Source organism: Primulina eburnea, chromosome 8 (genome assembly GCF_022965805.1).
Source record: "Primulina eburnea isolate SZY01 chromosome 8, ASM2296580v1, whole genome shotgun sequence".
Classification (NCBI taxonomy): domain Eukaryota; kingdom Viridiplantae; phylum Streptophyta; class Magnoliopsida; order Lamiales; family Gesneriaceae; genus Primulina; species Primulina eburnea.
The window spans coordinates 4,965,864-4,981,642 of record NC_133108.1 but is presented as its reverse complement, the minus strand read 5'-3'; the positions used below and the strand labels follow the sequence as shown (position 1 = coordinate 4,981,642).

General features: G+C 37.6%; 2 protein-coding genes across 3 annotated transcripts; both read left to right on the top strand.

Moving 5' to 3' along the window:
• Positions 1-2,986: 2,986 nt before the first annotated feature.
• On the top strand, positions 2,987-7,049 carry LOC140838617 (GTP-binding protein ERG). Of its 2 annotated transcripts, none has more exons than XM_073205060.1 (8): positions 2,987-3,664; positions 4,096-4,185; positions 4,457-4,602; positions 5,652-5,810; positions 5,879-5,945; positions 6,185-6,292; positions 6,377-6,516; positions 6,594-7,049. In XM_073205060.1, exons 1-8 carry the CDS (start codon positions 3,149-3,151, stop codon positions 6,604-6,606), a joined length of 1,239 nt encoding a protein of 412 aa, XP_073061161.1. In that variant the 5' UTR covers positions 2,987-3,148; the 3' UTR covers positions 6,607-7,049. The 2 variants fall into 2 exon arrangements, with proteins under 2 accessions (XP_073061161.1, XP_073061160.1); XM_073205059.1 differs by having other exon boundaries at positions 2,989-3,664; positions 6,586-7,049.
• A 495-nt stretch (positions 7,050-7,544) lies between these two features.
• On the top strand, positions 7,545-14,314 carry LOC140838615 (DNA polymerase eta). Its single transcript, XM_073205058.1, has 16 exons — positions 7,545-7,733; positions 8,500-8,620; positions 8,705-8,816; positions 8,889-9,056; positions 9,533-9,697; positions 9,807-9,910; positions 10,071-10,190; positions 10,758-10,881; positions 11,007-11,120; positions 11,252-11,467; positions 12,058-12,166; positions 12,246-12,370; positions 13,169-13,277; positions 13,361-13,479; positions 13,754-13,814; positions 13,905-14,314. Exons 1-16 carry the CDS (start codon positions 7,658-7,660, stop codon positions 14,135-14,137), a joined length of 2,076 nt encoding a protein of 691 aa, XP_073061159.1. The 5' UTR covers positions 7,545-7,657; the 3' UTR covers positions 14,138-14,314.
• Positions 14,315-15,779: the final 1,465 nt, after the last annotated feature.

Sequence of the window (15,779 nt, the reverse complement as noted above, 5' to 3'; positions counted from 1 at the left end):
GAAAGACTCGATTCATCAGATCCATGAACACTGCTGGCGCATTCGTCAATCCAAATGGCATAACTAGAAACTCGTAATGCCCATATCGAGTACGAAATGCAGTCTTGGAAATATCATCATCCCTAACTCTCATCTGATAATAACCCGATCGCAAGTCAATCTTGGAGTAAACAGAGGTACCCTGAAGCTGATCGAACAAATCATCGATACGAGGTAATGGATACTTGTTTTTGATCGTCACACGATTCAGCTGGCGATAATCAATGCACAATCGCATAGATCCATCTTTCTTCTTGACAAACAAGACTGGAGCTCCCCAAGGTGAAACACTCGGGCGAATATAACCTTTATCAAGAAGATCCTGTAATTGCTGCTTCAATTCTCTCATCTCTGACGGAGCAAGACGATAGGGGCACGAGAAATCGGTGCAGTCCCTGGCATTAACTCAATGCCAAATTCCACCTCTCTAACCGGAGGAAAACCAGGAATCTCATCTGGGAAAACATCAGGAAATTCACAAACCACTGGAATATCATCTATACCAACACTACCTGTGGATGAATCAATCGCATAGATGAGGTAGCCTTCCCCGCCCGCCTCTAAAGCACGACAGGCTTTCAGAGCAGATACCACTGGCATCGGAGGTCGCGCTCCCTCACCATAGAAAAACCAACTAGAGCTCTCAGTCGTACGAAACTGAACAAGCTTCTGGTAACAATCCACGGTAGCTCGGTAGGTAGTCAATAGGTCTATACCTAGAATACAATCAAAATCCTCCATCTCCAGGATCATAAGATTCGCAATTAATTCGTTACCCTCAAAATCTAAGGGACAACCCATCACTAGACGCTTTGCTAACACCGAATGACCCATCGGGGTAGAAACAGAAAGAATGACGTCTAGAGAAACATACGGTAACTTATGACGCTTACGATCGTCCTGGTCACCCCAACGACCTACACTTCCCTGACTACTCTCATCACCAAAGTGGTCAGCCATCGCTACAAGATAGAATGGGGAAAATGGTAAAATGGTCAACGAAAATCCCAACACAGAAATCTATATCCCAAAATCGTAAGCATGCTCTGATACCATAAATGTAGTGACCCGTTCCAGAATCACCTACTAATGAAGAACTAAGCATGCAAATAACTTAATTAATAATAATCAGAGATAACAGCGGAAAACTGACACCAAACGATAGTTATACAACCCAATCGAAAATCCAGAACAACTCAACTAAACTGAAATATACGGTACAACCATAACGAAATAGAATAGTACTGAAAACTAAACCAACCAGATACTCACTGTCCTCCTCCTGCTCTTCCTGAGCTGTCCAACCTGAGGCCTGCCCCGTGGGAATGGGGTGTCCAAGATAAACAAAAACCGAGGACGTGAGCGATAAGAACGCCCAGTACAAAAGCATGAGTATACAAGCCTATATGAAATGCACATGCTATGATATGATACCAGGGTAGTCAAGAAACAGGAGTAACAAAGGATCTCAAAATGCTCAGTCTAGAGGCGCCAAGTGGATAGTGCCGCGCGGTACTACCTCTGGGTCACTGCATCCACTGCAAGAACAGACGTGGACCTAAAATGTCCCGGATCACCGAAGCCCTCCCGACCCGTCGGCCACTGTGTACTCTCGGTGTCCATGCGTCCACAAGACAAGACAGGGCTGAGCGGCCCCACAAGATATAGCTTATCTCGAAAGAGATACAGCTCAACAGTAAAGGCTATCTCGAAGGAGATACGGCTCAACATGAAATGCAACATGCAGTAATAAACGTGACATAATAGCATGCATCATATGACATATATCAATGCACCACATAATCATGCAACACATATAAGGATGTATACTCAACCAGGATATCTCGGATAGTACTTTCGTACCTCTATCACAGCAAGCCTGGCCTTACGCAACACCGCTAATCAGGTCTAGAACAAGCCTACGCATCAAAAGCATACCCAATGAACAATACTACCATGCTCAACTAGCAAAACCAGTACTACCAAAGGTTTAGGGTTTACCTTCGTCCGTCGACAGCCCTTTGATGTCGATTGCCTCGTAACTCAGGCGTCGCTACACTACCAATCCTGGCAGCTCTTGGCTATCGCTCGACCGACAACTAACCCTAGAAACCTTCCAAACCTCTCAACTATGAGACACAACTTCAAGAACTTGCCCTCCAAAATGAGGACTTCCGAGCACTATTTATAGGCTATGTTCGGATCCACCGAACCCACTTCGGAACGTCCGAACTCCTACGTGTCCATCAGCTCTTGACACCTCACGATCGGATCCACCGAACCTACACTTCGGAACGTCCGAACTCCCACGTGTCCATCGGCTCTTGACACCTCATGATCGGATCCATCGAACCTACACTTCGGAACGTCCGAACTCCCACGTGTCCATCGGCTCTTGACACCTCATGATCGGATCCACCGAACCTACACTTCGGAACGTCCGAACTCCCACGTGTCCATCGGCACTTGACACCTCATGATCGGATCCATCGAACCTACACTTCGGAACGTCCGAACTCCCACGTGTCCATCGGCTCTTGACACCTCATGATCGGATCCACCGAACCTACACTTCGGAACGTCCGAACTCCCACGTGTCCATCGGCTCTTGACACCTCATGATCGGATCCATCGAACCTACACTTCGGAATAAGCTATATATAGATGATATTATGATTTATGATTTTAATTTTTTTGTAAAACATGAGTCAAGTTAGATCAAATCTAGATATATAATCAGAAAATCTTAATGATATATTAATTAATTCAAACAAAACCTTTAAAATGAGAAATATATCTTTTTCTTTTTTTTAATCAATGGACGATTTGATTTTGTTTTTCCCCTTCTCCCTAAACATGACTTCAAATTAGTCAACACTTCTTCTTGTTGTTTTCACAGAATAAATAATTAATTAATTAACAAGGTCTGATTTTTAGTTTTTCTTTTACGAAATGACCATCATGCCCCAACCTTCCGCTCCTAACCTCCGTTGTCTCTAAACCCTTTCCGATATGGAAAACCTTCCGTACTCTGCATCGAACTACAGAACATACGCATACATCCACACTAGATTCTGCTGATTAACGCGCGTCCATTTCTCTTCAAATTATGATAGTCGTTCGGGCGCCATTGAGAACGCTGCGGGCCTCACTCTGCTCCGCTCAATTCACCCTTTTCAATTCTCCCTTTCTACATCGTTTTTATTCCGCCGAACCTCAGCACCCTGACCCCTTTTCTCCCACAAATTCAGGGGAATTTGAATACCCACAAGAGGCCGTGTTTGATAGCTCCCATTATGACGACTTCAATGTTGACTTGAAACCCAATGATGGTGGTAATATTACTTGCAATGATGATGCAACGTGGTCCAATACGTACAGGGACACGATAAAAAGCAAAGTTTTTGGGGAGGATGTGTCGCATATGAGAATCTTGAGGAGGGAGGAAGAGAAGAAGAACAAGGCCGCCGCTTTGGCAAAGGCACTACTGGAGCCGTCTTTGGATGTAGAAGATGAGGACGAGGATGTGGAGGTGAGGGAGGTCAAGGAGGAGGACCAGAAGTCTCTGTCTGTTGGCGTTATCGGGGCTCCCAATGCTGGGAAATCTGCTCTCACTAATTTCATGGTCCTTTTCTCTTTCTATTTTTTTTGTTTTTGCTTTGCCTTCTGTCTACAGACCAAAAGCTTTGACCTTTGAGTTTTGGTCATGGTTGGGGGAATTTTTCAAATAATACATTCGTTGGTTAAGTTGCATCCTTGGTTAAGTTGCATCCTTTCTCTAGATAGACTTATCCAGAGCAAGCTGGCTATTGACTAGTTTATTAAGTGCTGATGCATTTGTTTATTGGATGCTTATTTTTATTGGGATCTAAGAATAATTGCAATTGGTTCAATGTCTTTGGAAGTTTTGTTCTAGAATTGTTCTTCCGTTTCATGTAGCTATTTTGGTAATTGATTCTGGCCACGTTTTTTATTTCTCTGTGTGCGTAAGGTATGGATGAAGAGAAAACTTTAAACAGTTACCTAATTTGCCATCTTCATGACTTTTTTTCCCAGGTTGGGACTAAAGTTTCAGCAGTTTCACGGAAGATAAATACCACAACGCATGAGGTGCTGGGAGTTTTGACTAAAGGCGATACCCAAATTGTACGTTTAGATACTTGATTTACTTCAGTTTTACAAGTATCATGTGAGAGCATATGCGTTTAACTATGTACTTCTGGTATTTTATGGCCTTGATCTGATTTCTCAGTAAGTTTATTTTCTTTATGGTGCCCATAATTAATCCCCTGGAGTGTGGTCTTATGCCTTAATCCTTACACTAGAAAGAATATAATTACTCTTGGGAAGAATATTTAATTACCCCAAATCCAACTACTACTGTTGATGTTTCCAACTAATTGTGATATTTTTTCAGTGTTTTTTTGATACTCCAGGTCTTATGCTCAAGAAAAGTGGATTTCCTTACAATGATATCAAAGTCCGGAATGAAAGTGCTTGGAGTTCCATTTACTTATATGACGTTCTGATAGTTATTTTTGATGTGCACCGGCATCTCACCAGGTTCAGCTTTTCTTTCAGTAATTTGGCTAACATCTGCTGATTATTTTGTCTGACGTTCCCCAATATCTTGTCATCCCTTTTCTAAATTTGGTGTAATGTCTTGAAGCTATACCGTAGATATTCTATGTAAAGTGTTCTAAATGGCGGTCGAGGCGGTCGCCTAGGCGGTACTTAGGCGGTAGGCGGCCCTCAATCGCACCGCCTATACATGATGCGTGTGTTTTAGGCGGCCCAAGCTATACTGCGTTGGGGAGGCGGGTCGAGGCGGGCGAGACAGGCAGTCAAGATTTTTAAGTTGTAGTCAACAATTTTAAAATCTAGTCAAAGTCAACTAATTTTAAATATTAAAACACTAAAACACCTCACTTTCTTTATTTTATTTTTGATTTTCACTCTCAACCACCACACACAATCCGCTCGCCGTCGCCTGCCGACCGCCGCCGCCGCCTATTGCCGCTAGCAGTCAAAAAAATAATAAAAATTTAAACTTAGTTTTTTTGGTAAAAATGATTATATAACTTTGTTAGCATATCATTAATATATGATAAATCTTTATTAATTGCACATTATCTAGATGATATTGTATTTTGTGCTTAAACATTATTTAATTGTACTATTTTATATAAAAATGATTATATTGCATTATTATCTATGATTATCTATAAAAAAATTACTTAAAAAAATTTAACCGCCTAGGCGCCGACTGGGCACCGCCTAGGCGGCTGAGGCGGTAGGAGCCATCTATTTATGTTGTGGTGGTATTATTCAGAAAGATGTGGTTTAACATTTAGTTAACTGAAGGCTCTGTCAACACTGAAAGACATGTGCATCCATTTCTCTGTGTGTGTTATTATTCAGAACAAAGTGAACTATTTTACTGACACAGATCAGGAAGTTCATAAGTTGTAATTCTAATGATGGATTAGATATGAGTGTGATATTTTCAACTTGCAGTTGTTTCACGGTTTTGCTGTGGTGTATCCTTGTTTTATTATGTGGCTTTTGAATTGTGGAGGTTTGACTTGTCTTCTTATTTTTCATGAATCTAGACCTGACTCAAGAGTGGTGAGATTGATTGAAAGAATGGGGTCAATACAATACCCAAACCAAAAGCGTGTGTTATGCATGAATAAGGTTGATTTAGTCACAAAGAAAAATGAGCTTAAAAAAGTTTCTGAGGAATTCAGGGACCTTCCGGGATATGAAAGGTAAATACTTCATCTCTAGTTGACTATTCATCTAAATGATGCCTGATGTTAGTTTTACTGCTTGCTAGGTACTTCATGATTTCAGGACTGAAGGGTGCCGGAGTGAGAGATCTTACTCAATATTTAACAGAGCAGGTAGTTATTAGTTAACGGACATCAATATTAATAAATAAAATGTTCCAACATTTGGATGGAAAAAAGTTTGCGAAAATTTGAAGTATGTTCTGCATTTCTGTAACTTCTGGTTCTTGTTTTTCTCATTTTTTTCGATCAGTGAAAATCTGTTGTATTTCGTACCTTTGTGTATGACATAGCAAATAAACGAAATGAGAACTCCACAGAGCTTTACAATTTGCTCTTATATTATTGGTTAGGGAGTCAAAAGGCCATGGGACGAAGAACCCTTGGGCATGAGTGAAGAAGTTATGAAGAACATATCACTAGAGGTTGTGAGGGAGAGATTGTTGGATCATGTGCATCAGGTAATTTAAACTCGCATTGCATTATGTGTTGTGATGCCATATGTGGGAGACAAGTACGTGTTTATTAATTTTCCGCAAACCTAGGAAATACCATATGACATTGAACATCGTTTGATGGGGTGGAAGGAATTGAGAGACGGTTCTCTCCGGATCGAGCAACACTTCATTACTCACAAGATGAGCCAACGCAAAATTTTAGTCGGGAGTAAAGGGTCCAAAATAGGGTGAGCATGCTTCATAATTTTTTCTTATAATTTTTTTATGTTTCTGCGAATAATAAAATAATGATGCAGGCGGATAGGCATGGAAGCTAACGAGGAGCTTCGATCCATATTCAAGAAGAATGTGCATCTTATTCTCATGGTTAGAGTTAAATGATCAGAGGAATCATCATATATGCTGTAAATCAACCAACCAGAGGGGGGGGGGGGGGGGGGTGGTGGTGTTTACAGAAGCCAGAAGGGATTGTGAATTATACAGAATTATTTCTTAAGTTGGTTAAAGTTTTAGAAAGGAGTGGATTAGCTCAATGCATTGAAAGAGAACTAAAGCGAAGGGTGAATACCTTGTTGAGGAAGAACCGCGAGTTTTCAGGTTCACATCCAAGTATGGACTGGAAAATAATTTGTGACATGCCACACCACTTGGACTTGTACAATGATGTTTTGATAGTTTATGTCTGAATTTTACATTGAGCTAAGGCTCAAATTCATGATTATGGGATCTTTTCATACATAATATGATGCTAATTTTAATATTTTTTAGCATTTTGGATTTCCTCGTTGTTTAATAATTTGAATACAATATAATATTGTTGAAATCAAATTGAAATTTCACGAGTTATGCCATGCATGAAAGCCACTTTATTGCCATTCCGAGTTGAGTTTTCAAATGATGGCGCGAAGTTGGACTTTTAATTGGGAATTCTTTACATTTTGATTTTACCTGGTTTTTCACTCAATCACTCATTTTGCATGTAGAGAACAAGCATATTGGTAATTTTGTATGTACAAACAGATATCAATAAATTATTTAATATCTTTATAACTTCACTTTTTCATGATAGATCAAAATTTTAAGCAAAACAAAATTAATTCAGAAAACGACAAATAAAATTAGCAGGATAGTAATTTACCCGCTTCCTCTTACAATATAATAGCACTAAACAATAGAAAAATTTAGCTTATCTTTCTGAAATTTATGATATAAAAAATAGTTGAATAATTTTTTTAAAAAAATCTCTTATGTTCTTTGCTTCTTGCTAGAACAATTGATAAATGGAACGGAACGAAACGGGCACAGACACTCCTCCTATTTAAACGAGCAAACTGCTGTAAAGACAGGGGTTCAAAGAATTGCGGGAAGATGCCGGTGGCAAAACCAGAATCATCGGATGCAAGGGTTATCGCCCACATCGACATGGACTGCTTCTATGTTCAAGGTCTTCTTTCTTTCCATATCTATGTACGTGTGTAAACTCACACCCACTATCAAGATTTCTTTTTTCCTTTCTGGGTAAATAGTCATATGGTTTTTACTCAAAAAGTAGTGAGCGATCTGTGAATTTTCGTGCTGTTCATATTCTCCATGGTGGCTTCTTTTTTCGCATTATTTACTAGATAATTATGGTTTCCTGGGAATATCTTGTGATGCTATGCACAAAATATGGTGCAACTTCGTTACTATGTACAGACCATGCCACGTGCACCCCCAACCAGGATCACTCCTTTTGCTGATAATTGGCCGACAATTATGTCCTTGGGAAACAAATAAACGGATTAGAGAGTGCTGGGGTGTTTTTGGTGAAGCACCGCCCAGGCCAGGAACTTGAGAAATGTATACGTGGTAATGCTAAAAGATATGTAATTTATAAAGCAATATGTACCAAATATGTAATGTTTATAGGAGTGGGCAAGAGTCAATGTCGTATGGTTGGAGACACAGATTTACCATTTTTCTAGTGATACGAGGCAACTTGTTTGCTTTGGCACTTAGTTACTCCGACCTACTATTATAGGTGAATGTCTAAATGGTGAATGCTGTCCTCTTGAGTGGACATCCTCTGCTTGAATTTCTTTATGCATTGCATTATCATCTTATGAACCACAACACAACCAAGCTTCTGTCTTCCAAGAATTTCTCTAACATTTTTTTTGTTTAAAAATTCTCCCTATTCACTTTGTCATAAATGGTCATTGTATCTGTAGTTGAGCAGCGTAAACAGCCAAATCTAAGAGGTCAACCCACTGCCGTCGTACAATACAACTCCTGGAAAGGCGGAGGCCTTATTGCTGTGGGTTATGAAGCCCGTAATTTTGGGGTTAAACGGTAGATGCTCAAACTATAAAACTGCTTTTGCGAGTGAATTTTTTCACTGCTCTTGAATGTTGAAATCTTCTGTGAATTTTTAAGTTCAATGAGAGGCGATGAAGCAAAGAAAATATGTCCTGAAATTCAGCTTGTCCAAGTTCCTGTGGCTCGTGGAAAGGCGGATTTGAGCGTGTATCGAAATGCTGGTTCAGAGGTCTGAAGACGTTAAAACCTTCCTTCATCATCAACCTTGTATAACACCTAATTGTATTTGAAATGTTTGCAGGTCATATCCATTCTCTCCAGGAAAGGTCGATGTGAGCGTGCTTCTATTGATGAAGTGTATCTTGATCTTACTGAAGCCGCAGAAACAATGTTAGCTGAACACCCCAATGGAATATTGGAGCTAACTGATGAAGAAGCGCTTAAGTCACATGTGTTGGGGCTTCATTTGGTTGGAACATATGCTTCAATTTTTTTTTCTTGCAGCTTCAATTGTGTCATTAGTGTTTATGATTATTGTGAGTTAATAACCAAGTATGTCAAATAACCATGCTATTAAAGTTACGAGTTTAAGGTTGAACATGTGACTCGAATACGAAGTACCACTTTTCCCTAAATTTGTGCATTCCTAACCCTATCCACCAATCCTGAACCCCAATGGAGCACAGGCACACACATTACATGCTGTTCACTAATCAGATACTTTGTGGCCAAAGCCAAGGTTTCGATGTGGGCATTTGGCATTCCCCTGAAGGGCAGTCTGTCTGTCATTGTGAGGCAATTTTTTTCTCTTTTTCGTGGGAAAAGACTTGAGTAGAATATGTTTAAAAACCAGGAACATGCGGAATTTCCTTTCCCTTTTGTTGGCAGATTCCTTTATCTTGCATTTGTAAGAGCTGCTGTATTTGTTTCTCACTTTGTGTCCAGGATGGCCTCAACGCTAGAGACTGTGTGAGGGAATGGTTTCTTATGAACGATACTGATCATCGTGATAAGTTGTTAGCATGTGGAGCCCTTATTGTTGCAGAACTCCGACTGGAAGTTTTGAAAGAGACTGAATTTACATGTTCTGCGGGCATTGCTCATAATAAGGTCAGAGGATTTTTCAGCCGTATATGTATAAATGTGCTGTAATTATTGACACACCCACAAAAAACTGTTTCTGTCTAGACTTTTAAAGGGGTATTTATGGTGTCATCAGATGCTGGCAAAATTAACAAGTGGTATGCATAAGCCTGCTCAACAAACCGTTGTGCCCTTCTCATCTGTAAAGAAGTTTCTTGAACCTCTTCCCATAAAGAAAATGTATGGTGATTTGCAGCTTGTGTTTTGTAATGGTTCAAGAATATCTTCCAACAAAAATGGTTATTACTGTTATTGTTTTTATGCTGAATTGCCATGATTTGCTTGTTTTTTTCCAATTTTATATGTTTGTAAGCATAGTTTAACGCAGACCTTACTACAGGAAACAGCTTGGCGGAAAGCTTGGAACTTCTCTGGAAACTGAACTTGGTGTGAGTACTGTTGGAGATCTATTGCAGTTTTCAGAGGAGAACCTGCAAGAACGCTACGGACGAAATACTGGGTTGTCATCTACTTAACATTTGCATGATGCTCAGATTATTTTTTTACATGTGAGGAAAAATGTCGCCGTCAATGATTTGGCCATTTCCATAAATTCTGATTGATTCTTATACTTACTCAAACTGCTACTAACATCACAAGCACATTCCGTAACGCGTAAAAAACTGCCATATTTGATATGATTCTTATCGTATGTAGCATATACTCAAATTAGTTGAGATCCTTAAGAATTATTTCTACACTTGCTTTTCAGTTTCAGATCTGATGGTTGTGGCTTTTGCCTGAATATTAAAAGAAGGAAGAAAAGATAAAACTACATAATTGCAGTTCATGTAACTTCTTTGCCTCTTAGTTGAGGAGTTTGTTGTGTACGTCACGACCATTTGTGGTGTAGGAGATCTTTTTCTAGACTTCGTGTTCTTTTTGTAGAAATTCATTTTAGAATATTTTAAAGTCACAGGAAATTGGAACTTTATTACTACTGTGGGTTGTGGGAGAACTTTTTCTGCACTGTCACATTTGAATTCTGCATTTTCGTTAAGCAAGGCTTAACTTATTTTATGTGCAGTACTTGGTTATGGAATATTGCAAGAGGGATATGCGGAGAAGAAGTTGAGGGTCGCCTTCTTCCCAAAAGTCATGGTTCTGGGAAGACTTTTCCTGGACCTCAGGCTCTTAAAACTCTCTCGTCTGTACGTATTTTCATAAGAGATGATCCTGTTATAAGTGACTAATCGTTTCAATTTGCTACAATACTGCAATTTATTCCTGTCACTTTATATTCTGAATTTTCCCTTATGTTATGCTATAATTGCAGGTTCAAAAGTGGCTCAATGAGCTTTGTGAAGAACTAAGTGAGCGGCTGCAATCTGATCTAGAACAGAATAAACGGATCGCTCATACTCTCACACTGCATGCAAGTGCATATAAGGTCTATGGTCTTCCTCAATGAGTTTTTTAAAATTAACATCAGTTCAAATATCTTCTTCCGAACAAATTTTATTGCCTTGAAAGATTTATGTTAGTGAACTCATCTGATAACTTTATATATTTCAAATGCAGTTGAATGACTCTGAATCATTAAAAAAATTTCCCTCAAAGTCCTGTCCATTAAGGTATGGAACTACCAAGATTCAAGAGGACTCTCTCAGCTTATTTCATACTGGTTTGCGTGAATACATTGGCATATACAATGTCAAAGCGAAAGGAAGCAACCAACATGAGTGGGCAATAACTGGTCTCTCGGTGTCAGCCAGTAAAATTGTTGCAATACCATCTGTGAGTTGAAGCAACTCTGTGTCCTGCTGTCTTTTGCTTTCTTGTGTTTGAATCTTGTTCCTTTTGTCAACTGTTGTCATTATCTAATCATTTGTAACTTAGTTTCTTGTAGAAACTTTTTGTTTATCATAAGGTTACTAGTTAATGCAACACTCAGTTGCAACACCCTAGTTTTATTTAATATACATCAGTTTATTTCGCATACAAAAACTTAATAAACTTATTATTGCTGATTAAATGAAAGAGTTTTTGAAGGTTGATTTCCAATACATCTATAGCCAAGTGGTTGATTTCTGTACACCTATAACCAAGCATGGGTTTCAAGGATGGCAAAACAGAGACCTCTGGGTGTTTGATATTTCAAGAAATAGTTTTGACCAATCACTTTCAGTTTTTCCCCATTATCCATTTATTTGAGCCTGGAATCTATTTTGTGCTTTTTTGACTCCTAATACTTTCATGTCGACAACACTTGACTGTGTCTGTTTGCCATTTCAATTATCTTTAATCGCGTCATCTTTTATCCAACTAAGACTGTTTTATGTTTATAGTCAATTCTTTCTCAATTTTATGTGCAATACTTCTATCAGGGGACCAACTCAATTACGAAATATTTCCACAATGAAGATCAAAATTGTACCTCCAGAAAAGAATCAGATTATGTATTCACCAATGATGCAGCATCTTTATCATCCTCAGGTTCTATATGATACCATTCTGGTCTAATTGCAACTCTTTGTTAACGTGATTCCCATTCTCATCTATCTATAAGCTATAGGTCATGGAAGCTTGGTACAATTACATTTAGCTGGTTCAGAGCTAGACCCTTGTGAGGATGAAGCAAAGACTCAGCAGGACATGCCTGGTTTGTATCCGAAAGAAAATGATACAGAAGTTAGCAAGGCAAGGTTTGATTTAGTATTCCGAATGAAGTGTTCTTATTTGCATGAAAATGAACATGAAGCTGACGTAGAGGCTTTTTTTCCTCTTTTTGTTTATATCAAATGTATCCGGACAGGAAATTTCTTATCTTATTGGACTTTGACAAAGACATAATGTTTTAATCTGTGGTTTGAATTCTTTATCCAGCGGTATTGCAGTATATGTGTTCATCTTAATATGGTTGGTGCATGCATTATTACATTGAGGAAAGTTATGCTGCACATAGATGAAATAGGATAAGCACCAAAGAAATCATGCTAGCAAATTTTTCACTTGTACTTATGTCGGCATGAATGCTTGATCCCCTGTTAAAATTTGTTGAGGCAAATGCATGATAATATAGGGTCTTTGATTGGAGAGAAGCAAGTATTCCCCTGTAAGAGCATGCGGTGAATATTTTTCATTGAGCTCCATTATCCCTGTGATGAGTAGCAATCCCTCCTTGCCACCTGTTCATCCCCTATCCGTATCATTTGAATTCGGGAGCTAGAGTCACATAGAACAATTTTGTTTTGTTTGTTTTGGAAAAACGAAACACAAAAATTTTTGGATGTTTAAAAGATCCCTCCCGTACATTGTGTAGCCTGAATGTTCCTCGCATATTTTACAAATAATCTCTGTTAAGAAGATGTAGTTATTGTAACAAATTGTAAAATAACATTGTCGTTGTGAAACTTTAATGATTCTCTCAACTAATTATGAATACGTATCACATATGTATTACTAACTAAAGTCTTATTATATTGTTCTGTGATGCAGGATTCAGTTTTTGGCACAAAATTTACAGATAACCAGCCATTATCTTTCTTCCAAATGAAAGAACAAAAAGAAAGGCTCAAAGAAGAAATTTTGTTGCCACCATCCTTAGGTTATTTCCATATCATGGTGCCCATAGCTTTAGTTTGCCCTTTTTTCCCTCTTTATTAGTTTGATTTCATAGCAATGGTAAAGCAGGTGTTCAGAGCTGGGTCGGATCAAAACCTACGCAGTCTAAAATGGAATTTGTCGAGGAAGGAAGTGGACTTAGTGTCAAATCAGGGAAACAGAAAAGGAAGTTTGACACAGAAAAGGTTTGGGTTTTCACTGTTTCTACCCTGGCACGTGGAGTTAAAAATTTCTTTATGTCTGGGAACAGTTTGATACGTGAGATTTCTGTATTGGGTATTCGATAAATTTAAAATCAGAATTTCGTCATTTCTAATTCTATTATCCTTTGGAATTCCATCAAGTTTGATAGAGTGTGTGAATTATGTTTTCTTTTAATTTTCTTGTTATTAAATTTCTGAAGAAGTTTTTTGCAAGACAACGTTGGATGAAAATTCCTTCCAATTTTTGGTGTTACAGAGAACTACCCCATCAATCTTGAGATTTTTCCATAGCAATGACGAAGCATCCTCTTCCTCTGGTAATTGTTTGTGAAGCGTTCTTCAAATAGAATGTTGTATCAATCCAATCTAACATGTTTCTTGTCCATTTTCTTTGGTATTTGGTGCAGATATTGGGGCCACAACTGATGGATGCAAATGCAATTTAGGGGAAGATGTACTAAGAAGAAGTAATTCATGGAATTACAAGAGTGATGAAATAGACCCCGTCGTCTTGAATGAGTTACCGCCGGAAATACAAGCAGAAGTGCGTGCTTCGCTTCTTCAGCCACAAACTCAGGCGAAAACTGTGAAAAGGGGTCCCAGTATTGTTCATTATTTTTTACCAACCAAAAACTCCTGACTTTTATTTTTTCTTTTACTGAAACTATACATTTAGTAACTGTGTGGGTATGTTTAAGCTTGATTAATAGCGTGCGTATAGGAACTGTGGAACAGTTGGTTTATTGCATGGCCTTCTAATTTTTGTTCACGTTTTATTTTGTTACCACTAAAGAATGGGAAGAAAAGTATGGTTTAATTGAGTGTGTTGGGAAACAGAAAGAGACTCCCTTTTGAAGTAGTTAGTTATCTTGGAACTTGGAAGGACCTCAAACAACTTAGATGAAAGCCCTTGAATGAAGCATAACATAGGAAGTAAGTTTTTTGTGATACGATATGGTAGATCTTTATCTGTGATACATGTCAATCATGTATATATTTAAAATAATAAGAAACATTTTTTACCTAAAAAATAATATTTTGGGTGATCAAAATAGGAGATCTGTCTCATAAAATTTACTTGTGAGATTATCTCACAAAAAAAATTTATGAGACATTTTTATTTTTTTTAATTTATAGCGTTTTATATATTTTATCCAAAAACTTATTGAATTTTTTAAACTCAATCCATTGGCATTTTGTTTTTTGAAATCCAATCCAATGCCTATTTAAATTTTTAAAAACTTAAATTTTTTTCATTTAAACCTTGATTTTTAAATCCTAGAACAAGATACATTTTTTTTTTTCAAAAACCAAAGAGCAAGATTTGCCACCAACACCGTCCACCAGTTATACGTAACAAAAAAATAATTTGTTCACTTTATGTGTGCGTAGGGCATATTTACTATTTAAAAATAAAATATTGGTTTTTATTTATTTATGATAATGATTTGTCAGTTATTTAATTTATTTTTTATAATTTGAGAATTGAAATTTTTTATTTGTGTTAGTAAGAATGTCAACGAGTCCGGGTTGAGATGAGTTTGTTCAAATCCAAGACCTGCCATGCTTTCTTATGGACCCGTTGTTCGCCCCACACCACCTCGCCCCGCCTTGCGAACCCGATGACGAGCTGGACCCATTAGACCCGTCGGAAATATATAATTTCATATTTATTCAATAAAAATTTTAAAAATTAAACAATCATTAAATATATATGTCCAAATTTATATTAATAATATTCAGGATAAAAACAATATTATCATAAGTTAAAATATATGGATTTGTATTTCATTAATAACCAAAAATTATAATGGTATATGTTCATTTTAAATATAAATAATAAAATTTCAATCCAAAATATTATAAACTAAAATTATAGATAATGTATTAATTATTTAATATAAATAATATAATTTTATCATTAACGATATTTATCCATATATATTTTATATTTGTAAATATATAGCATATTTTGACGAGTGGGTTCGGGGTGAGTTTAACCAAACCCGAACTCTCTTTTAGACTCATTAGGCAGGGTCTAAACTCGTCTTGGCAGGCGATTTTAATACGAAGCAAAGTTTAGATCCGACCTATTGACATCCGTAGTATTGTGATCTTGTGGACCTGCTGTGACACAATGTTTCATTTAGTCTTGTTATTTTTATTTTGGTTTGATTCGTTTAAACTTTAAATAATATTTTTTTAAATATTTCGTTTTATGAAAATTATGTGTAATGAGATTAAATTATGAAAACGTTTTCATTGTAGTTATGGTTATTGCT

Excerpts from the sequence above, each read along its gene's own strand:
- LOC140838617 (XM_073205059.1), top strand. The coding sequence starts at position 3,149 with ATGATAGTCGTTCGGGCGCCATTGAGAACGCTGCGGGCCTCACTCTGC. Across the intron at positions 5,811-5,878 it reads GACCTTCCGGGATATGAAAG|GTACTTCATGATTTCAGGAC; the intron begins GTAAATACTTCA and ends ACTGCTTGCTAG. Across the intron at positions 5,946-6,184 it reads CTCAATATTTAACAGAGCAG|GGAGTCAAAAGGCCATGGGA; the intron begins GTAGTTATTAGT and ends ATTATTGGTTAG.
- LOC140838615 (XM_073205058.1), top strand. The coding sequence starts at position 7,658 with ATGCCGGTGGCAAAACCAGAATCATCGGATGCAAGGGTTATCGCCCAC. Across the intron at positions 10,882-11,006 it reads CTCTTAAAACTCTCTCGTCT|GTTCAAAAGTGGCTCAATGA; the intron begins GTACGTATTTTC and ends CTATAATTGCAG. Across the intron at positions 11,121-11,251 it reads TGCATGCAAGTGCATATAAG|TTGAATGACTCTGAATCATT; the intron begins GTCTATGGTCTT and ends TTTCAAATGCAG.